Here is a 23,584-nt window from a genome sequence, read left to right on the forward strand (position 1 = left end):
TACTTTTCATATTGGAATTTCCTGTAGTGCACTTGCATGTATGGTTGAGCCCAGCTATGAAAGAAGCATGTAGTTTTGTGTAAAAATATATGGCTGCTCTGGCTCTGGTGCAATGTTGTACTGAAACAGCCTCGCATTTATTCATGACACTTTTTATTTCATTTTTCTGGCACATCTGTTTTCTGTCATCAGTTCCAGTCATTTCTACTGGGTGTCTGGAAAGTCGTTGCTTCTAATATATTTCTAATAACTTCAAATGTTATGCCCATATATGAACAAATCAAACTTTATTGTATAATACAGGACAACAGCACATGTCAGCACCATCTTAGGCACACAACACTGGGCAGACTGATATTGGACAGTTTTGAATGTTTCACAGAATTTTGTGCAGAAATTCATGCAGGATGCATGTACATTCTTGCACAAACTTGCTGACAAAGCTGGGGCATGTGAGAATTATTGAGGTGGTGCAGAAAATTCTCATCTTCCCAGTGCAAAATAAAATTGGTGCCACAGACACTGACTAATGATTCTGTGAGATAACTAGAAATGTAGTACTACTGTAGCTACTGGCTTTCTTAGCACCCTTGTATGTAGCCTCTCCACCATAGGCCAAATCATCGACATGATGCACTTTAGCGGAAATAATTGCTAATGCTCATGATAATCAACTCCGTTAATACCAACTCCCTAAAAACACCACATTTGAACATATCAACAACCACATGGAAGATGGGAAGAGGGAAGTGATTGCATGATTCACTTGAAGAAGTGAGTAATATTGTTTGCTGGGTGAGTTGGATTATACTTGTGGGTGTAAGGAACCAGTGATAAATGGGAACAGAAAGAAGAACTAGACAGGACAACTGCTAGACTTGCAGCTGAAATTTATTGATGTGGTAGCCTCCCTGGCATTGAACATCGAAATAGAGAGTGAGATTTCCTCCCTTTTGAGTACATTAGGCTTTTGTTTCAATTATACAAAGCAGATGTACTACAAATACTTTTCGGCACTCGCAGAATGTTCCAGAAAGGTATCAATTCTGGCTTTGCAAAGTGACAAGCAGTGTAGCAAAAGTGTATTGCACACAAATGAAATATAACTATTATAAATATGGAGTGGCTTATGTATTTGGTTATCTAAAAGTAAAAAAAATTGAAATTAAATTATTCAAAATTATAGACAATACCTTGATGTGGATTTCAGATAAATGCACAGAAAGGCATATAGAATTCTTCTTTAGTAATGAAAGCTTTTATAATGAAGACAATGTAACTATTCTAGTTAAGTATGTAACTATAATAGTTACATTTGTTTCCGACAGGTGACACTGTAGTGCTAAGCTATGGGTAGACAACCCGTTATAATAATAATGAAAAATAAGTGAGAGGAAACACCGTAAATTGGATGCAAAGGATGAAAACAAACAAGGCCATAGAGTTTTATAGAGATGACAAACAAGAAATCGGGAAAGAAAATTGGTATGATAACACAAGGGGCCTTGCTTTTTGAGGCCTGAGCAAGTTGCCTGAGGATGAGAGCAGACAGGAAAAAATATTAGCAACAGGATGAAGCATGAGTGCTGCAGAAAAAAAAAAAATTGTAGACGACTCAGCTAGCATATTATTATGAATGCGCAGGCAATCCATCCAGTACCGTAGGAAACTTCCACCTTCCAGAAGTGCTGAGGTCCAAAGCCAATAGGATCGTTGATAGTTGACTGGTCAAATGGGGAGACTAGCAAAAGACGATTGGAGTACTGTTGGAAAACAAATAGGGGAGAGATCGGGACGGGATTGTCACAGATTAGGTAATTTTGTGAGGTAAAGCAGAGGTAGGTAGAATGCTATATCAGAGCATGGTAACATGTAAGTAACCCACACAGGCTGGGTATTGTTTGTCGCCACCCAGTGCATGCCATTTTGGATGATCATCATTGTCACTTAGTGTTCCTGTAAATGGCTATCCAGGGAAAACACGAGGAATGCGCGAGATGGAAATTCAGGACGATGAGCAACAAGAGAACAAGGTGAGAGCAGGACCAACGTTTCGACAAGTTGACTTGTTATTTTCAAGGCGACATATGCTCTCCATAGCATATGTCGCCTTGAAAACAACAAGTCAACTTGCTCGAAACGTTGGCTCCTGCTATCACCTTGTTCGAGCATATGTCGCCTTGAAGAAGACAAGTCCACATGTCGAAACGTTGGCTCCTGCTCTCACCTTGTTCTCGTGTTGCTCATCATTGTAAATAGCTATATCACATATGAAATGACAAGTGCTACCGTTTAGTTGCAAATGCAACTGTTCAAGGAATAAATATTTTTTTTACTGGTAAATAAATTCCATGTCTTTCAGTGCATTTGTGTGAAAGTAGCGTTAGGCGACTTTCTGTACTTATTGAATTACTGAATTCTTACAATTTCTGTCACTTTTGTATCACCCTGTAATTTAATATTTCTTTCTACGAGGCACTCTATAGTGCAAATGGTAAAAGGTCAAATATTCAGCTTGAAGGGCAGCTACAAGTGCTTTGAGCCATATTCAGATTTAGGAGAAGAAAAAAAATGTCATTCTTCTAGAAATAAAATTTTTCATTAAGAAGGCAGTTTAAAATCTTACTCATCATGCAGCTTATTTCTCAGAAGATAAATGCAATCAGGCTGCTAATAAAGTTCAAATCTGCATCCTGTGCATGTGCCATTTCTTCGTTTCTCACATAGCTTTTTTTTCATACCTGGAATTCCTTCTCTTGTTTATAATTATAGAGTAACGCATCTTATCTCAGCGGTCATGTGGAGACTTCAAGCAGAATGTCCTTTGAAATCCTGCTACAAATTGGGCATTTCATTATCTGGGTGTTTGTGTTTTTTGACCTTGAATGTGGCAGACCTGGTTAGTCTGCTTTGATACCTTACATCAACCTCATTTATTTACATCTTTGTCTCTCTGACTTAATACAGATGTGTCTAAAGTGCGTTATGTTTTATTATTATTGCTTTTTCTCTTTTTCGTGTTAGTGGTTCAGCTGCCAGTGTTCCATTTGTGCCATAGTTGCAAGTTTTAATGCAAGTGCCTTAAAAGTGGCTGGTTTCTTTCTTTTTTCTTTTCTCTCTTTTTGTTAATGTAGCTCACGACTGTCTTCAATTTATGATCACCGGCAGCAGCCTTCTTAAGATCAGGGCTAGCTCACGTCAGTACCGTCGCTACTTCACGCTCGAGGAAGACCTCTCGGCCATTAAGTGGGTGCCATCTTCAAAGAAGTCCAACAAAGCACGGTGTAAGTATTTTATTCTTGGCTGAGCTATTTTTTACACAATCGCCCAAGAAAAGAACATCTGAAGCTAAAGTTCTTAAGGAAAGAGTAGCTGTTATAAAATACCTTAATGTGACTCGTCTTTGGCTTGGTGAGTGAGAATGTTTATATAATTTCAGTTCATTTGATGCAAGAATGCTCTTGATTACTGCTGTGCTATAAGGTGTGCTGAGGGATTTAGACCAAGTTGTGTCAAATCTATCTACCTTGCTTTTGAACTGTCTCTCCAGTACCGTTAACATAATTATCAGCCCTATTGTCATCATTGGTGTCATTTTTTATTTTAGTACCTTGTTGTAGCTCAAGGAACTAGTTCTCTTTGTTTTCTGTTTCTGTATTTGTTCCTTTGGATGCAAAGAATTTCTATTGATCGATGGTCATAGAAATCTGAAAGCAAGTAGTCTTGTTAATTGATAGAGATAATAATGTCACTTGCATGTACTAACCATGCTAAAGAAACAAAAATATAGCTGGGCTAGTCACAACTAGCTTATTTTCAATGTATCTCTGTTGCTTTGGCATGGTACAAACTTAAGTCCTCATTGCAGTCTGCTGCATGCTCAGAAGTTAACTGGTATTATTATTTTAAGTGTTTATGCCATTGGTTGTTGTTGCTGCTGGAACTTATTTTGTTGTCATGTTGTGCGGGTTGTGAGAAACAGGCTCACTTTATTTGCAGTATCCATACGTTCCATACGAGAAATCCGAATTGGAAAGAGCACTGATGTGCTGAGGGACAAGGAAGTGGCTGGATGTTACTCTGAGGACTGTGTCTTCTCAGTCATATACGGTGATGACTTTGAATCGCTTGACCTCGTGGCCTCCACTCCCGACGAAGCCAACTTCTGGGTCACCGGCTTGAACATGCTCATCGCAGCAAACCGATGTGAGCAGCTGCACCTTTCTTTTGTTAATCAATTTCTGCTTGTTTGTTTAATAATTGTGGATGAGTGGGAGGGCAGGTTACATCGAATTCAAGTTTTATTTACCAGACAGTACGCTGGAAGGTCCGGTCCGCTGGGCTAAAAGCCGTGAAAACTGCTTAACAGGGCCCAGGTGACCGTTACATTGCAGCAGATGTACAAGGTGCACAGGTTGAGATTGTAGATACGCCATGACAAAGGTAAAATGAAAACAAGCAGATTACGATACATAATACAACATATACCGAGTGCGCGAGGTATTTGAGAACACAATGTTGGCTTCAGGCAGAGAAGATTATCTCCAGCAAAATTAGACATATTTTCACCAAACTTTGGGAAATACTTCTTTTACGGTTTCTTTCCACAAATACTCAATGAATTCGCCATCCGCAGCGATAACCGATTCAATTCGGCTTCGGAAACTGCTGAATGTATGGATAAGGTGGTCCTTAGAGATAAACTGTTGAATGCACGGATCAGGTGGTCCTTAGAGATGTTGGCGACTGAGTCAGCAATGGCAGCCTTCAGCGAGTATTTTGTATTATGTGGCTTTTTGTTGGGCTCTCAATGATGCCCCAGACATAGTAGTCGAGCGGATTTAAATCTGGAGAACTAGGAGGCCACAAGTCCGGAGTGACGGGGTCGAGAAGTTGTCAGCCAGCCATTCCTGGGTGACGCAGGCGGTGTGGGCAGGAGCCGAATCTGGCTGAAAAACAGAAGGTTTTCCTTTCGAAACAGTCTCTATCGAGGGCTTTACAACGGTGGCAAGAACCTCCACGTACGCGACAGCATTAACGCAGAGTCCTTCTGCAAAAACGTGTGGCGGCATGACGTCACCCTTGTTGCTGATGACGGCTAACACCATCACAGACAACGGAAATTTTGTGTCCATCACTGTAGGCCCCTCATCAATACTTGTGCAAAGCCACCTGTCATTACGGCGGTTAACTTTTTGGTCTTGGTGAAAGTTCTTTTCATCTGAAAAAAAAAAAAAAACAGAGCATTCCATGTTTCTCAGGTCTCTTCAGCTTGCTTAACAAGCGCTTGGACCGGAGCAGACGATTCTCCCGAGTTTTATCGGACCTGAATTGCATCGGACCTGAATTGCCCCCTCCTCATGACATAGGAATGGTACCTCAAGCCCTCATGCACAGCGAGCCTGACAGTCGACTCTGACTTGAAGCTCCTTTGCAATGGCCCGCATTGACTTCCCTGGGTCGTCACTCACGATGACTTGCAGCCGCTGTAGAAAATCAGGGGTTCTGACTTGGAAAGGTGGTGGTTCTCTCCTCCTCACCCAAAACTAAATAAACCACAAGCTAGCATGCTCAGAATGCTACAAACCCGCAGGTACCCCACTCCGCGGTCCCTTAGCAGGATAGACCCAGACTTCCTGTAGTCGTGCCCCAAATGCGGAGCCAATTCATGCTCTTTTGATCATATGCTCTGGCTGTGCCCAGCCATAGAAAACTCTATACTTGCCACAAAGGAACAGTGGAAGGAGTTCCTAAGAAGCGACCGCCACCACATCCAGCTCCAGGCAGTCCAGAGGGCCCACAACATCGCAACAGGATTTCGCCTCCTGGTGCATCGTGGGCGGAGCCACCGACTTGACCTGAGGGAGCCTTCGGCTCCCCCTGGCCACAGTTTCTCAGGACCAGTAAAAGTTCTTGTCACCGTCTGACGACGTCTGTCCACTGACTGTGCTTTTTCCTTTTCGTCACAGATGCCACGTCACTGCCAGAACACATTGGTTCTGTCCGCACCTTGTAAACGAAAGACTTCGCTACGTTGAGAAAGGTGGCAATTTCCAAGTCGCTGTAGTTTGCGGCCAGGGCGACGAGGACTGCATGGCATTTCATTTCCTGCGTCAACCTGTACGCTTTCATTTTTGAATAAACTGCACATTGTTAATGATAAGGGGTCAACCAACAAGAAGTCGCACGCCTAGATAGATATGATGAGCCTGCTGGTGTCTATGGCGATAAGGAATAGTGTTGTCAAATACCTCGCGCACCCGGTACATACCACACAAGTACACTTAAAATTACAATGCATAAGGAAATGCATATGTAAATTACAAGTGAAACGTATTTATCAGTCACACAAATACACTGAAAATGCAGCAACAAAATTAATTAATCATTTGCAAACAGTATAGTTGATATCATTTACAGATACTGAACCCTTTTCCAGCACACAATAAAACACATGTATGAACATAACTGTTTTTTACTCCAACTGGTTGTGTTTTCATATGTGTTTAGTGTTGTAGGGACGCTGTATGCCAAAGTTTGGTACTTATAGGTTGTATGAAGCTGAGGTACAGCCCAAATATGGGTGTTTCTTGTAGGTACTGTAATAACACAATGTTCTAGACATGATAAGGCCGTAATGAAGTTCAAGAATTCTCTGTTGTAAAAGTAGAGTTTGTTCAACCATCGTTATGGGTAAATGTTGTAAATCCGTATTATATTGAACCCTTCAAACGCTTTGGAGGTGGTTCCCAAATGTTAAATGTTTCCAATGTAGCAGATTATCTTTTGTTGAACGAGAATTTTATTTGTTTGTTTTTGTTGTTGTGCTCCATATCATTGTACAGTAATTTAAATGTGAGTTAAACAACGCGTGATATAATTCAAGTTTTGCCCTGAGCTGCAGCAGATTATGGCAGCGAGACATGACTCCAGAGCTGGCTATCCCAAGACAGATAAGAAATTGAGATTACTCCTTTCTCCATTTATCACACACACCACAGACATAGAAATATACCAAGTTAAAAGTGTAAGTATAAATAGGACAAAAGAAAAAAAAAGGTGACCAGAGAATGTGTCCTATACGCACCTGTACTAATTAGAAGTTGATGCCCACTGTGCAATAAGGGCACTATTATATGCCCGCACGTGAGTGTCGCATTGTTTTAGCAGTCCTAAAAGCAAATGCTCAGTTTGAGTAGAGTTAGCAAAAATTGACTATTCAAGTCAGTTAGGTTGCCATTCAGAAGGAAATCTCACAAGGCTGCTAAAGCACATCTTTATTTAGCTCTAGCAGGGTGTGACTATGAACACAGACCATGACGCTGTGACATAGTTACTAGCACAAACAAGACTAACAGAAGAAAGGTTGGGACAGGACAGAGTGCTAGTAACTATGTCACAGCATCTGCATCAACACCAACTAGCCCAACTTTCCTTTTCAATTATAGACCATTACCTTGGAGCTCTCTTCCTGCTTATTAAAAGAACTCTAAAGTGGAATGGTGAGTTAAGCTAATTGGCGCTTTTGGGACAAACTAGGCTAATTTTAGAATGAGCAGGGAAGCCAGAAGCTAGAAAAAAAAAATCAAGACAAGTGATGGCACCACCCTCAAGTTTCCATACTATCTCTGTGACATCACATATTCTGACCGCATGCTACCACCAGAGAAATTCAATTTTGTATTCTTTAATATTTGAAAATATCTGTTTGCCATCAAATGTCGATCAGTTATCTTTCAAAACACACTGAAATAAATAGCATCAGCTTTGGTTCAGAAACCTTCTTTTTCTTTTGAATCGTTCTGTTGATTCGTTTCGTATTTACCTCTGTGTTTCGTAATTACCTCTGTGCTATGTAATTACACTGTACTGTTTTTCCACGATGATTCTTTTAGGGGCGAAGCACCTTAGGGCCAAGCCTTGTCTCTCGTCCGTTGGCTGTAGCTCTGGTTTGCATGGAGACCGCTAGAGGCACTGCGGTGCACAAGGGCTATGTAAGCGCTGTATATACTGTGCGCATGTACAGTATATACAGTACAGTATATATAGTATATATACAGTATATGTACAGTATATATATAATATATGTACGCCAAGCTCTGGTTCCGCTTTTGGTTCCGGAAGCCGGAAGCGGAAGCCAGCTTCCGGAGAATGCTTCCAGCGTTTTGCCCGAATAAGCCCCCGGTGCTTCGCCCACTCATCATCATTCACTTCGTGGATATGCGGTGTTTTTTTTTCATCTCATTTAGCCCTACACAGGGGGAAACATTGAACCAGTGATGTAATTATGTCCATTTGTGATTTGTAGCTGTTTAAATTATCAGGAACTAGTGAAATAACAGTTGTGAAGCTTGGGATTGGAGAGCAGCTGGACCAGTTAAAACAGACATTAATTTATTTATTATTGTTATTTTTTGCTTAGTCATTAAGGTGCGAGAATGTGACCTTCGTCTGACTAGATGGTTGAAAATGTCATTAGATATCGGCAACAGCAAGATGTCATAGGCCCTTTTTAGCATGACAGACTTGGAGGAATTGTTACAGAGTGAAGGTGATTTATTATCGGACATTTATCTTTCTAGTTGAGTGATATCGCTCATGTATTTGTTTAATTACTAGGATATTAACTGTAATCATATTAGAAGTGGGAAATTTGAATTATGTTTTAATTGCTTTATTTCCATTTATTGTCTTCTGATTTTGTACAATATTACGAAAGTGTTTGACAATTTGCAGACTCTCAGCACAGGTCACTCTTGATTAGGCTAGACAAGAGTGACCTGCTGATGTTGTTAAATTGAAAAGAACGGATCAGTTTAAGTGGAGTGCTGAAATGTTAAAAACTAGCTTTTGCTGTGTGCTGGGGACCTTTGACTAGTGATACAAGAGAATTGGCTAATAAACTTACTACATCAGTAAGTACCAGTTAACTATTTCCAGCCAGACAATGTGTCCTAGAAGTTTACTATCTCCAAAACTCTCACATTTATTTCTTGGTGTGGCATTTGCCAGCATTGGGTGCATTTTGTTTTAAATAGGCTTTGTTTGTACAGTTTAGTTTGAACTTCCCTGCCATAAAGAAAAAAAAAATCTTTTCAGTGCAGTGTGCTTTACTGAAAGCACATTGTGCTGGTGAACTTGTTCAAGTTCTTTCATTGTTTTTCTCATTCTACCTACCTTGCAACTCGAAACTGGCGGCCCATTCAGCTTCAGCCATCTTCCTTTCTGTGCTGAGACGCAGTTACGCAATCTCTTCTTTGCACGACCTTCCTTCCGAAGGCGTGTTTCAATGTGACAGGCGCAATTGTTTGAAGAATGAGCTTTCAGCGTTGCCTTGGATTTTCAATGGCGAGCTCTTGCTTTTGTGGGTGTATTTTTCATTTTTTCATTTTGTGTTCCTTCTTTTTTCGTGAGACCTGTCAACTTGTTTTTCTCACAGTGCTTCTTGTGGCGCAATCCTTTTCTTTTTTTTTTCTATGTTCTTTTTCCTAGATTTGGCTGGTGTATTGTCTGAGTAGTCCCTTGTACATGGCTGTAAGTGCCTTCTGCTGGGGTTGCCAAAGTTAAGGCAGTTTTTCTGTGCATATTTCATGTGGACTACTGCACTAACATGTGTTTTCATTTCTTGATTCATGAGTCATTGGAGAATTTGTATAGTGTTGGTGTCTTTTTATTACTGCTCCTGGTTTAACACCTGTGTGTGTGTTCTGTAATCATGTTATCTTTGTCTGCTGCCTTAGGATGCCAGTCTGGCTTTTGCACAGTTTTATATTGTCATTTCTCCAGAAATATTCATCCATTGTTTAGCACCTCTGCCATTTTATTAGATTTCTGCGTTATTTAGTTGAATGGAATTTATTGAAGACCACATGGATATATAGTGCCACCCTATTTGGCGGTCATGCAGGCACTAACAAGGATGATTAACAAATGTTACAGAATACGTATTAAATATATACATATATACATATATATATATATATATATAAACATACATGTTGCAAAAGAGATCCAAGAAACAAGCAGAAACACTATGTAGCACATCATGATAACGTGACAGAATTATAAAAAGTACTTATGTATTGACACATGGCGGGGGAAAAAAAGAAAGGAGCTGCAAAATGTGCAGTTAGGGTGCCGACTGTAATAATGGTTTCTCAGGGCCAAGCAGAGCATTTACTTCATTTAATCTTTGGAGGCAGCAAATTCCACGGTGTCGTTTCATTGCCGACCAGTCGTCTTCTACCGTAAATATACATGTGTAAACCATAAAAAAGTGCCGTATTCACAAAATAATTGCAGAACAGGATTTCTTAAAATTTTATAGAACGTCCTATAGCCAAAGTAGCTACATTTGTGACTGAGAGGTGGTGCTGTTGCAGCACAAATGAAGTTGCAGCACTAATGAAGTGCCACCTGTGGGTAATGTAATTTCTCTGGCTATAAAATTTGTTTAATGCGAAAGCATTATATGGTCCCATTGCGTGAAGATCCGGGATCGGCGTGACCAAGCGATGGTACCAAAAATAGCCGACAGACGAAAGAGCAAAATGCGTCAAAACATCCTGGGATTGATGTCAAATTTCTCAGGGAGATTCCTGTAAACAAAGTAAATTAATGGCTTTGAAAAGAAAATCGGGAAGAAAAGTAGGAATCGAACTCGGGCCTCCGAGGTGCAAGACGAGCACGCTTCCCTGACGCCACGGCGGCTTCACGGTTCTGGACTAAAGGTGTGCCTAGTGCATGCATCATTGTACATGTCACGTCAGAGCCATCGGGCTGACTAGAGGTGGGGCCTAGTGCATGGGTCATTGGGCACATGACTGCACACCCAATGGGGAGGAGTTGGCGCCACATCATGAGTGTATAAAATAAGCATGCTGCCTCCCCCGTGTCACTTGTTCTTCGGATTTCATTGGTGCTGTGGCTACTGTGATGGACTGTCAACACCACGACGCGAGTGCATAAAATGAGCCAGTCTGTGGCCAACGCATATGCAAACACACACACCGAACTTGAACTTTAACACATGTCGAGAACATAGATGAAAAACATTTCACCAAAGGGACTATGATGCTTTCGCATTTCCACATGTAAGCAGTCTTTAGTGTCTCCTGCCGAATTTTTCCATTAAGAAATTCCACGCTTTTTCGTGCATTTCTGCGAAAACTCTTGCTATTGTTTATGCTTTCTGAATGGTTAAATTTTAACTTTTTTTTTGTTACTTTTCGAATAGCCCTATACATTATGGCATATCACTACGAGAAAGTTAGTTTGCTGCTGCACATTCTTTCAAGCATACAGAATTACTGCCTTACAAGTGATTATTGTTATCAGAAGAACTTGGTGGCCACTAGTCACCGACCGCCATAGCACCATTTGACCAGGATGTCCGTAGGTGCAGTGATTTCACAGACTTAGAAGAATGACTGCTCCATATCTCTCACTTCCGGTGCTGCTAAATCTGATTATATCACACGCTTGCTCTCCTGCTGCTCCACTATCTGGTCAGAGGGTTCAAAAGGTAGGGTGCGGCCATTTTGCACATTCAAGGAATACACCCCATCGGTCTGCTAATGCCTCTGCACATGTTCATATCGTCAGGAGCTTATGAAACTCAGCATTTAGCAAAGGTGAAACATTGTTTTTCTTCATTTTTTTTTTTTCAGCACCTGATAACCTGGATGAACGACAGCGGATGCGTGAAAAGTATCCTTGTTGTCTCTTATCACTCCGTCTGCTGTTCTTTTTTTTTTTTTTTTTTTGGTATAGGGCACCACACGCCCTTTAGCACACCTCCTTATCGCGGAGGAGCCCACTAGACAAATTGCGGGGCAATTTGCTTATGTCTTTGGCCTCTTGTCCGGGTGAAGATAAAGATGCTGCCCTTGAGTGACGTCTTCTTTTTTGTGTAGTGTGATAACAACAGATTACAATATTCTTGGGGAAAGCGCTCATTTTCTTCATTGCCTTGAGGCATTTATGACTTTTTCTGCTGAGTGAAGTACATGTGTGATTCTGAGAGCGTGTTTAGAAATAAGTGACGTGGTACATAGGTATAAGGGCATATAATACACCCTGTACTTATGTAGACTATGTATCTGATATGAAGGCGAAGAATTAGAATATTTAAGTAACAATAAACAAAGTTGAAACCTCATTTGCTGGTACTTTCTCAGTATTCCTTGTGTTGAAGGATATGCCCGGTGTTGGCTCGTTTGATCTTTTGATTGTGGTTAGAAATAAACAAACAAGGACAACACACTATCTTAAGTGCAAGTTTATTGGCTGTTCCTTTTCATTTTGTTAATCTTTGGATTATTGGCCTTTTAAGTTTTCTGGCCTTAAAATTTGTGAGAAAGCTGAACTTCTGTAATGCCTGCACGTACAGGGTAGAATTCGGAGCTGCAGCATGCACTAGCATGTGCACCACTTTTTTTAAAAGTTGCATGCCCAAACTACGTAGAAATATTAAGTTTTTGCTGAGCCTATGTCTACAAACTTTGGCACTGCTATTACAGTAGATCTTTTAGGTAAAAGTATTATGGCACATCTTTAAGTGGTGTGGACACTGTGTTTTATCTCTCTTTTCTTTCTTTTGTGGCATATGGGTGAGATGCTCAATCACCATTAATGCATTTTCAATGAGTAGCTTGCTTCATACGTAAAGTAGGCTCCTATAGTAAAATCACAGTTCTCAAGAAACAGGGGAAAATAGGTTCCATTGAGAAGGAAGTTGACGACCTGTAATCCCTTGCATAGCAAAGCTTGATAGTCAAATGCATTGGATAGTTAGTACTGGCTTCATGCATTGGACACGTTTGGAGTCACATGCTCTCATTGGGAACGATTGATTGTCACTATTAAAGCACTCATAGCAGTTTAAATTTGGCGTGGTACTCTGCAGGCTGCTTTCGTCGACAGACTTCTGGTTAATGCCATATCAGCCACTTGTTCCCCATATGGTAGAAGTAATGTTGAGTTGCATGAGCTCAACTACCCAGTAAGGTAGTTGGATGCCCTAACAGTAGGTAAGACTATGTCTCAATTCTGCAAGAAACAACAATTAGGCAATGCTCTCTTTGCACATATGGCAGTACAGACAAACACTTTCATGAATCTTCTCTAATACACATGCGAAACATAGGCATTTAGTCAGCATGAAAAAAAGCTGTGGGCTTATGCTGTTTGTAGTTGCTGCTTTGTGCTCAGAAAAGTGAGCTCACAGCAGCACAAAATGCAAGTGTGTGCTTTCCTTGCATTGTCGCAGATGGCGGTTGCTCACTGATATTTCATGACGGCAGCTGTGCAGCTGTGTCGCACAGGTAGCCCAGGCAGTCTCTGGACATACAGAAAGTCATTCTAATCTTTGCAAGGTTGGGACAATGGCCACTGTTGTGCCCTGTGTTGGAATCAAAATTGCAGCACTGGAAAGATAACACAGAAAACAGGAACTCAAGGGAAACATGAAGTGTTTTGTGTCCATCAGTTCCCTGCCCTTTGGGTCGTCATTTCCTATGTTTTAGTGTTACTTGTTGAACAGCAATCAAGCTGCAGAACTGCACATAATGGTATACTTAAACAGACAGACTAAGTATTTGAAATTTGTTTTGGGAGAAATATTTTCTTGCATGTTTCATACACTGTTCTTGCAACATCATAACAACTGTATGTGAAAGGAAATGGCTAACAAATACTCAACCCCTTATCAATGGTCAAACCTTTAGTGCAGATGTGCAAGTTGGAGCATTGCTTGCTTACCCGTGTTAAGCAGTTCTTATGTTCAAGAAAGTGCCACGTGATTCATTCTATTCATTCAGTCATTCTGTCATTCATTTGAAAGCAGAAATCGGTGACATTTAATGGCTTAAACATAGGTTGGCATACTCACTCACGAGTACACCAACTCATACTTGCTTCACACTCATTTCATAGGCATGAGACAGAGTGTTAGTGATGAAAGGTGTTAATGGACGTGAGTATGAACAAGAGTGAGTGCCTGTTAAGGTGAGCACGAACGAAAACCAGTGACAGTGATTTTGAGTGGATATGAGTGGGAACTTGAGTGACTGTCGGCGAGTGAGAGTGAACATAAGTATGTATGTGAGTGAGTGTTGGTGAGTGAGAGTGAACACGAGTATGAGTACGAGTGAGTGCTGGTAAGTGTGAATGGAAGGGACTATAAACACATGTGAGTGTTAGTGAGTACGTGTGGTCGCGTAGCAGGAATGGGAGTGAGCATTGACAAGTGTGAATGCACATGAGTATGAATGAATACGCAGCCTGTGAAAGTATTGGCCAGTAAGTATGAGTGAGCATTCGATTCGCTTATTCTGCCGACCAATGGGTAGAAAACACAAATCAGGTGTTCCGTTTCATATTGGTTGACTGCTTCTAAAATTGAAGGCTGTTGTTCTCAGCATTGTGGCGCGCTCAACGAGGCGGGCTCGGGACGCTGGCTCATGCTTGATGACTCGGTCCTCGATGGTGCAGAGTGGGCGAAAGGGAAGACCTGCTGCTGCAGTATTGTGTGATAGGAGAGGGCATTGCCGCGACACCACATCACCTTGACTCTCACTCTGGGAAGCCTATATTATCCGCACAAGCTCTCGCTTGCGTTCTAACAATTGGACATTAATGCTTTCGCATTCACAACTCATAAGAAGTGCTTAGGTGTCCTCGGATGTTTCAATAAAACTAGTTTTAAGCATAAAACGAGTGGGTGGTGTTCCATTCAGAGAGAATGTATACATAAAAAGGTTGATACAGTAAAGTATTGCGTCACTGCATGAAGCAATGCAGATCTTACGATGACGGAATGTGGCTCATTAATTGTGACAGCCTCCTGCTAGGCATAACTGACTGATTTTGATCATGGTTCTAATTTCCAGCCACGGTGTATTCATTTTGACAGGAGCTAATGGCAAAAAATGCTCGTGCACATAAATTTAGGCGCGTCTTAGTGAAACCCAGGAGATTAAAATAATCGATAGTCCCCTACTGTGGTGCCACTGTGCAGTTTTTTTATGTCAAACTCCATCTGTTATTAACCTAAACAAGGTAAATTTGATGATGATTAATTGGGTTAAACATCCAAGGCATCAAGGGCTGAGAGACGCTATAGTGAGGGAATAATTTTGACCATCTGTTTTTTATGTGCACCGAAAGCTCAGAATGTGATCATTTTTTGCATTCTGCTTCTGTTAGAATTGGAATTGGAATGTGGCTGCCACAGCCGGGATTCAAACATGTGTTCCAGGGTCTGCTGTACAATGCCATAACCACAGAGCCACCAGGGTGGGTGCTAGGTAAACTTTCAAGAATGAGGCATTTTCAACTAGTGTGTAAAGCACGCAAGACCAGACTGGTAAGCACACAGGACACAACAGTAACTTCCATCACATAACAGAAAATGGATATTTCATAGGATGCCTCTCATCCAGTGTGTTGCCTTGGGATGTTAAGCCCTACAATTGATTTATTGATTGAGTACGGTGTTCTTTAGCAATGTCTCCCTTGACTGCACAAATCACCAGGTGGTTGCAGGAGATGTTTGAAAAAGCAGACACAGAGAGAAAGGGACTTCTGGATGAAGTGGAAACCATAGCCCTGGTTCAGAAACTTAACAGCCAACTGAGTGTTGTCCGGCTCAAACAAAAAATGATGGTGAGACTCACCTTTTTTGTTTCACCCTTGCTTAAAGGTTCTGTTTAACTTACACAGCCACTCTTCTTGATGCTTAGGAGTTTGATGTTGGAAAAACGGAGCAAGACAGGGGCAGGATAGACAGGTCTCAGTTTGTAAGCTTGTTCAAGGAGCTGGCTACTCGTCCAGAGGTGTACTTTCTCATGGTGAGGTGAGTGCCACTTGGCTCAAGCTTTTCACTAGTTTATGTTCACAATAATACATTTCATTAGCACACTTCAAGTCCTCTACAGGACGAATGTCTCTTCAAGCAGCTTAAGTTTATCCTGTGTAATTTAAAGCCTTCCTATGCTGGCAAGTTTTCTAATCTCATCACTCCACCTGATGCTCTGCAGTCATCAACTGCATTTTCTTTCCTTTGGCATCTGTTATGCTCTTCAAATAGACCACAGGTTACATATCTTGTACAATACATGGTCTTCTCAACTCCTTCCTTTCTAAATCAAGTAGAATGTTGCCTACCCTTGTTTGATATGTAATCCATACTGCTGTCTTCTGTGTATGTATTAACATTATGCCTATCATTTTCTATTCCATTGCTTCCACACAATTTACATTGGTTTGGTTTGCATTCACAGGTACTCTGGCAAAGACTACCTTACTGTTGAAGACCTCCAGTTCTTTCTCGAAGGTGAACAGGAGGTGAGTGCTCACTAATGGTATCTTCGACTGGTCGCCTCGGAGCGCTCTAGATCGCTCTCGCGAGCAGCGTTGTCTTCGGCTGGTTGAAAGAGGGTTCGCGCCTTGCGTTCGGCTGGTTCTTTTCGATCGCTCTCCTCTGGCGTCGAGCGCTCTGAGGCGCTCCGTGCCCTGTCGTCGGAGCAGTCGTCGTGATGAGAGCGTTTCCAGCAACGTCATCACAGCACAGCGTCGCCGTTCTTGGCGACGGTCCACCGTAGCCTAGGCAACCGAGGCCACAGCAAGCTGGCGGCTCAACAAACGGTCGTCCCACCGGCGCATCCGCCGGTTTAGCTTTGGATATGCGAAACATCGGACGTTAGCAGTAGTCACGTGGTTTCGCATCTGCCATTTCCTCCTCTGAGAGCGAGTCACACGTTCGGGTTGCGCGCTTGTCCTCTACCTCTGAGTTCGGGGAACGCCGGATCTGCACGACTGCTTCGGGGGATGGATGCGACCAGTCGAAGATACCATAAATATTGTTATGCTTGAAATCCAGGCTAGTTGGTCAAGATGCAATTCTTTGAGCTACACGTGAAAATGCACCCATGGTGTTACACACCGTGCAGTAGTGTTGAAAAACTTTACTTTGAGGGAGGGACATTCTGAAAACTGTTCTTATGTGCAGGGGCTCTTTTTAGGCTGCTAGTGACATGTTTCTTCATGTCAAAAAGGTTAAAAGTTCAAGTGTTTTCATAGAAATCAATAAAATTTTTGAGGTTGTTTTGACACCAATACACTAACCTAGCTTTGCGCATGATGGAGTTTAACTGGATACCTCCTAAACATTCACTGCATATGCAGTTGAGATTCAGGCATAAAATCAGGAGCATTTAGAGTGAAGCAAAGTGTTGGCACAGTTGGTTCAGAAATACAAAAGGTGGTTCTCACATTACAGATATTCAAATAGATCATACTATGTAATATTTATTCATGGTAACAACAATTTGTCTGCGTTGTGCTTTTTGGGCTTCTTTTGTTTACACTGGTATATTTTATAGGTTGGTAATTGGAATCTAGGCACTATTCAAATGGTCTATCCAGCTTGTTGTATTTTTCTTTACTGCTTCGTATTGGTACATTCTTTAGTGAAAACAGAGCACCATAGCCGCTGCAGCTCAGTGGCTGTGGTGCTCTGCAATACAGCATGAGGTCGCGGGTTAAATACCCAGCCACAGTGATCGCCTTTCAACAGGGGCAAAGTGCAAAAATGCTTGTGTGGTTAGATTTAGGTGCAGGTTAAGGAGCCACAGGTCGTCAACATTAATTCGGACTGCAACGTGTGTGCCTCATCACCCCAATGTTGCTTTAGGACATCAAACGCTATAAATAAATCAGTCAATCTATGCAGGGCACATGCGAGACTGTGGTGTTGGCATTTACTGAATAATAGCCTTTCTCTTTTTCGGGCAGTTTGAGAACGTCACCGTTGATGATTGCCTGAAGCTGATACAACGATATGAGCCCTCACAGGAGGCCAAGAAAAACAAGCAGATGCTCTTGGATGGTGAGCTTTCGTTGCGAGAGTTACGGCCGTATTCCGGCTAAGATTGACCCTAGCGGCTAAACTCGAACCTTTGCTCCGTAGGGTTTACACTCTTTCTGCTGTCAGATGAGTGCAGCCTAATGGACCAGGCGCACAAGCAGGTATTCCAGGATATGGACCAGCCTCTCTGCCACTACTTCATATCTTCATCACACAACACGTGAGCGAACTTTATTTCAATGCCACTGTACTCCATTTTATATTTGGCAGGGCATGCTACAGAAACTACTCAGGTAGTTGCGGTCATAAGTTTCATTTAGCGCATTTTGCAGTGCTGTTGTTCTTGACCTGTGATAACTATTCTGAAGAATAATTGTTTCATACATTACAACTGTTATTCTTGAACAACTAACAATAGATCAAACTAATCCAGAAGCCTCTGCTGCAGTGCTCTTAATAGCCCAGGTGTAGCTTTAAGATGTATAGATTGCATGGTTTATTAACTTAATGATTTATTGAATTGTTTGACTGGTTGACTGATTAAATTGGTCAGCCCAGTTCAATAATTACTTAACTGGGCAGTTTGATTCAATCAATCACATGCTTTCTGTTACTAACATGCTTTTACATAACCTGCCATATTTTTATTTACTTTTTTCTGCAGCTACCTTATGGAAGATCAACTAAAAGGACCTTCGAGTATAGATGGCTATGCTCAAGCCCTGAGCCAAGGGTGCCGTGTAGTCAAAGGTGTGTAGGCAGTGTTTTGCTCTAGCAACACTACAGAGATTTTAAACTGCTTTACCTATGGCTTTCGTTTCTATCATCATTTTCATCACCACCATAAATAAAGTCTATTGCTGAGCAGAGGCTTACCCCAGCGATATCCATGCCCTGCCCCAAATTCAATTACCACGTCCCTTCAGATGTCCTAGTTTTATCACTCCATCTGATTTGTTGTTGCCCTCACTATGTGCCCCGCTTGTGGCATACACTACGATATGTTACTCTAGTATACCACTGGTTACTTGTTCTTTTGCACTAAGTGAGCTATCCAAATGTGCTTCTTCCATTTAATTTTAGCTATATTAATGTGAACTCGCACTTGCTAATTTTGTTCTTTTATTATCCTAATGCTCCTGCTTCTCATTTGCCTCTTTTTTATTGCATTGTCCTCAATATCTGCATGTTCCTCACCTCCTACAATAGTAGCAGGCGGCACTGGCTAACACTCCCAAGACTGAGTGGAAGAGTGGACAGCTGCCACCATAGCTCAGTTGGTGGAGTGCTGCATCTCTGATGCAGAGGTGTTAGCTTTTGTTCTCCCTGGTAGCAAGGCATCCTTTCTTCCACTTCCATTTCCTTTCCATTTATTAAGATCATTGAGACATAAATTTAGTTTGCTCCTGTGATTAATACACACATGAATGAAATAAAATGTTTCCATTTTCCTACACTCGTTGCTTGGCTTCAGTGTCTGTTGGTTTTATGTGATGGTTGCCTGAATAAATATCAACCTCATCAGTTTTCTTGATTCTTCCTCTGCACTGACTGGGTGTCTTTTGTTGTACATCTTGCAGTGGACTGCTGGAGTAGCACTGAAGGGCCTGTTGTGTTTCATGGCAACACGTTGACAGGAAAGGTCCCGCTGAGTGCAGTTCTAGACACTATTCGTGAGCACGCTTTCGAGGCTTCTGAGTGAGTACCGGTTCGCTGTCTTCTTGAGGAAATGATATTCATGGGCTGTTAGAGGTTGAATTGGGGGTTATTTGACCATTGCCAGCTCACGGCTGGCCAAATAAAGACCTGGAAAGCAGTGAAAATACAGTGAATGTTTTGAGGGGTAATTGGGGCTATGACATGCAGTGATTTTTTTTTCTGCTTCAAATAAAAGCAGGTTCCACGAGCAATTTCAAACATGCTGCTTATTTATATACCCTGATAATGTGCATACTAGCCATTTTGTCACTGCATAATGACGCGAAGTAAGCTGCCCACTACAGGCACAAGATCGCCAGAGAGAAGACGACGAAGGGCGCAGGTGTGCTTGCGTTCTCTTGAGTGTCGGCCATCGTTAAAGAAGGCTGTTCTCTTTCGGCAAGTTCGTATTAATTATCTTCGTGACAATAATGTAACAGTTGGTGTTTGGCTTTGCTAGTATGGCATGAACACAGGTTTACAATGCAATAAAATGAGAGTAGTCAGCGGCTTATGTGTTTAGGTGCATTCAGGTGCATGGACACTAGTTTACATATGCAATAAAATTAGAATTAGGCAGTGGCTTAGGTGCATTCAGGTAGATGCAAAACTGGATGTTAGACATATGCACATAGCATTTGCAACGGCATATGGGTGTTGTGAGTGTATATTGCCAAGTATGCATCATTTTAGATTTAGTCGGTGACTGATTTCACCAAAATATAGCTGTTATCACGCTATCGGTTGGCGCAAGACATGCCTTCTGTATTTGAAATTTTGTGAACATTGTTGCCATATCAGTAGCAAGATGTGCATTTCGGTAATCCGGTTTCATGCGAATTGCAAATAGTGTTGTAGCATGTCGAAATTTTGTGACCACCAACGATTGCTCTGGGACCAGTGGTATTAGACTGGATGACCAATAATATGCTTACTGCTATGTTGTCATTGGAGTGTTGCCTTGCTTTCTCGCCACAAGTTCACACAATGAAAAGTCCGATTCTTTATTCACACTTTCTGGTAGCTGCTTCTTCATTGTCACAAGAACTAGACAGTATTGACCATATATGTATACCTGCTAACTCTCCTGCATTTTTCGTAATGTTTACGAATTTTGGCTAGTTCTATGGTTTTATGAATGTTGCATCAAGACTTAAGAAAAATAAATTCAGTTTGTGAAAAAGTTTTAAATGCATTTATGGATAGCCCTGCGGCGCAAGATTGTGAAGAATGCATTCAAAAAAGATATTGTGAGTCATATACGGGAGCTATATTAAGATCATATCTGTACTGCCCTTTCATGGAAGTGCAAGATGCTACTACATATATACTAGAGGGATACTTGCTTCGAGCAAGTTTACTCACACAAGTTCCTGAAGCAGGCGAAATCGGCAACAGCAAAAGAGAGAGAGAAAGAAAACAATGAAAGGCAGGTAGGCTAACCAATAAGTTGACTACCCCGCTCTGGATGGAGGGGATGAGGGATTGACAGAAAGAAGACAAAAGGAGAGAGAGTTCATGTGCACGGTAGTAAACTCAGGACGTCTATAAGCAACAGCAATGTCACTGAAAAAGTCACTGTGATCTAATGTCAGCGTGTTGGTTTTCAGCTTGTGCTTTTCTGTGTTTGCTGCTGCTTTTGTGCTGCATCTAAAGGTAAATCATTGTTAATAAAGTTCATATTGCCACCTGTAGGTAGTGGGTCGAGGCCAAAAGAACATAGAAGACCGTGCGTTTCTTCCCTGCTCGAGAGCCAGCCCCGACGGACGCGTTTTCCAGGAGCCAGCTGCTCTGCTGTTTATTAAAACCCAAGAGTACTTCTGAAGGCTCGTGACAATATATATCCCACAAGATGTGTGTGCTCATGGCTAACTAAAAAAATAAGAAAGCTTGGTACTTCTTTGTTGTGTCCGCACATTGTTCACAGGTTGGCAGATAAGCATATGTGTGCCTTGTTTTGAATTCATAATTTTATGGAAATCAGCAATCTCATCTTGTGTCCTTCCTGTCTATCCGTGCCTTGTTCCTTATTGAACCTGTGACCACGCTGCAACTATGTGACGTATGTCACTTGCAGTTACCCGCTGATTCTCCACCTCGAGAACCACTGTACACCTGAAGCTCAAGAAGAAGTCGTGGCTTTGCTCATGGAAAAGCTGGGTGACCTTCTTTACATTCCTGGCAGAGACGGCGAGGAGTTCACCACTAAGTTGTCACCTCAATCCTTGAAAAGGAAGATCGTCATAAAGGTACAGCACTGTAGACGTAAATCAGCTGTTCTGAAACTCTTTTAGTGAGCATCAAGGATGGCCTGTGCTTTTTCTTTGTCCCCATTGCCTGCTTATACACGGTTATACACGGTTGCTCAATGTCCATTCGCTCTTAATCATTCATATGATTACACATGGTTCTTTCTCTATAATAAAAACGGGAACAGTGTTTACCGAGAAGTGTGGTGCTGGCTTCCTGCAAAATGAAAGATGCGACTTGTACTCAGTACCAATCTCAAGTTGGCTGCTATACCTTAGCTGGTTCTGCTGCTTATGTTTTGCATAGAGGCCAATACTAAGAAAGCCCATTTACATGTTTTCATGGGTTCAAAACAGCAGCATATCCACCGCTGTATTAAGCATTAAGGAGTTATGTCATGGCAACAGAATCTCTCTTAGGGCCAGTCACTGTTTGCAGATACTAATATTTTAATGTAATATTCAGAGTGAAACCATCAGAGAGACGAAAAGCAACACAAACACATAAGACAGTGCACTTTGTCTGATGTGTTTGTGCTTTTGCACACAATCCTGTGTTTTTTTGTTGTTTTTTTGTCTCTGTTTTTAATCTGTTTAGCATTTTGATTTTGTTGCTAGGCTAGACCAAAGGTGTCATGTGTGTAACACTTGCATTACTTGGAACTGAATACTGAAATCCTCAGTTTAGGTTGTCTGCATTTACTTATTTTTGAGGGAAGATGCAGAAATTTCTGTGAATTGAAAAATTTATGTGCACTTTGCCATACATTTGAAGATGCTAGCACAAATTTTTATGTTATCAGCAATTGCAGGTCCCCACTCTCTGAGAAAATGTGCACTGAAGTATGCTTTGCAGAAGAGGAACTATTTAAATACAGATGAAAGACGGCACTAAAATGTGTACAGAAGCATAAGAAATGCCAAGACAACAGACACTTAAATTCTTTAGGTTACAGCATGCAGTTCTCAGTCAATGAAAACAATGCCAGGAAATGGAAATGCTGTGATGATACACAGGCATTGTAAACCATGGTTCAAGAGGTTCTGAAGACCACTCGTAGCTGTAGTGTTCCTGTTGTTGATTAATGTGTTCCAACTTTCAGAGTAAGAAGCTTCCTAAAGATTCTGAGGAGGCCGAAATATCCGAAGAGGATGACTTTGTTGACAAAAACAGCAATCACTCGGTGAGTGTTGCGAACAGTGTGAATGTCGCCATTACCTGTTCTTGTTTACTTGTTGCTTTGAACACTGTATGGCTTTATCTCTGCGACATAGACTGAGTAGATGTAGTGTGGTTGCTAGCTGAGACATGAGCCCAATGTGAGTGACGCAGTCCTTATTTTAACTGCCGTCAGGAATCGCCCAAGAGGCTGAAGCTCATCAAGCCACTGTCCGACTTGGTGGTGCTGTCGAGAATCCACTTCACTGATTTTCCAACTTCACAGCAATCTCGTAAGTGAAACATGTCTTTCCTTAGCTTAATTGAAAGCCTGCTGTGTTTCCATTTCAGATAATGCTTAAAAGACTGTTGTGCAATTAAATATTGTTGCAGGTAAAATGGGAAGAGAATCGATAACGGCTAGGCTAAATTGCAGCATAAATGAAAAGATCTTCGGTATCTGTAGAGTTAGCTAGCTATTTGCAGTAAAGATAACGATTTCACCATGTAACAAACAAACTTCTGCTAAGTCAAGAAACTATGCTCCATTATGATGCTTTTGAAGAAGGTAACCACTACATGGCACCATGTGACCAGGAATCATCATAG

At 41.5% G+C, this 23,584-nt stretch overlaps 1 protein-coding gene across 1 annotated transcript in view; it reads left to right on the forward strand.

The window, feature by feature from the left end:
• The window catches only part of LOC119432409 (inactive phospholipase C-like protein 1), a 178,633-nt gene that overhangs the window by 122,075 nt on the left and 32,974 nt on the right, over positions 1-23,584 (forward strand). The window contains exons 4-16 of the mRNA XM_049658960.1: positions 3,135-3,284; positions 4,000-4,206; positions 11,670-11,709; positions 15,537-15,666; positions 15,744-15,856; positions 16,284-16,347; positions 17,797-17,890; positions 17,972-18,089; positions 18,534-18,619; positions 19,450-19,567; positions 21,645-21,816; positions 22,920-23,000; positions 23,172-23,268. Of these exons, the coding sequence (XP_049514917.1) occupies positions 3,135-3,284; positions 4,000-4,206; positions 11,670-11,709; positions 15,537-15,666; positions 15,744-15,856; positions 16,284-16,347; positions 17,797-17,890; positions 17,972-18,089; positions 18,534-18,619; positions 19,450-19,567; positions 21,645-21,816; positions 22,920-23,000; positions 23,172-23,268 (1,470 nt within the window). The remainder of the gene's footprint in view (positions 1-3,134; positions 3,285-3,999; positions 4,207-11,669; positions 11,710-15,536; positions 15,667-15,743; positions 15,857-16,283; positions 16,348-17,796; positions 17,891-17,971; positions 18,090-18,533; positions 18,620-19,449; positions 19,568-21,644; positions 21,817-22,919; positions 23,001-23,171; positions 23,269-23,584) is intronic.

This window comes from Dermacentor silvarum, chromosome 11 (genome assembly GCF_013339745.2).
Source record: "Dermacentor silvarum isolate Dsil-2018 chromosome 11, BIME_Dsil_1.4, whole genome shotgun sequence".
In the NCBI taxonomy this organism is placed as follows: domain Eukaryota; kingdom Metazoa; phylum Arthropoda; class Arachnida; order Ixodida; family Ixodidae; genus Dermacentor; species Dermacentor silvarum.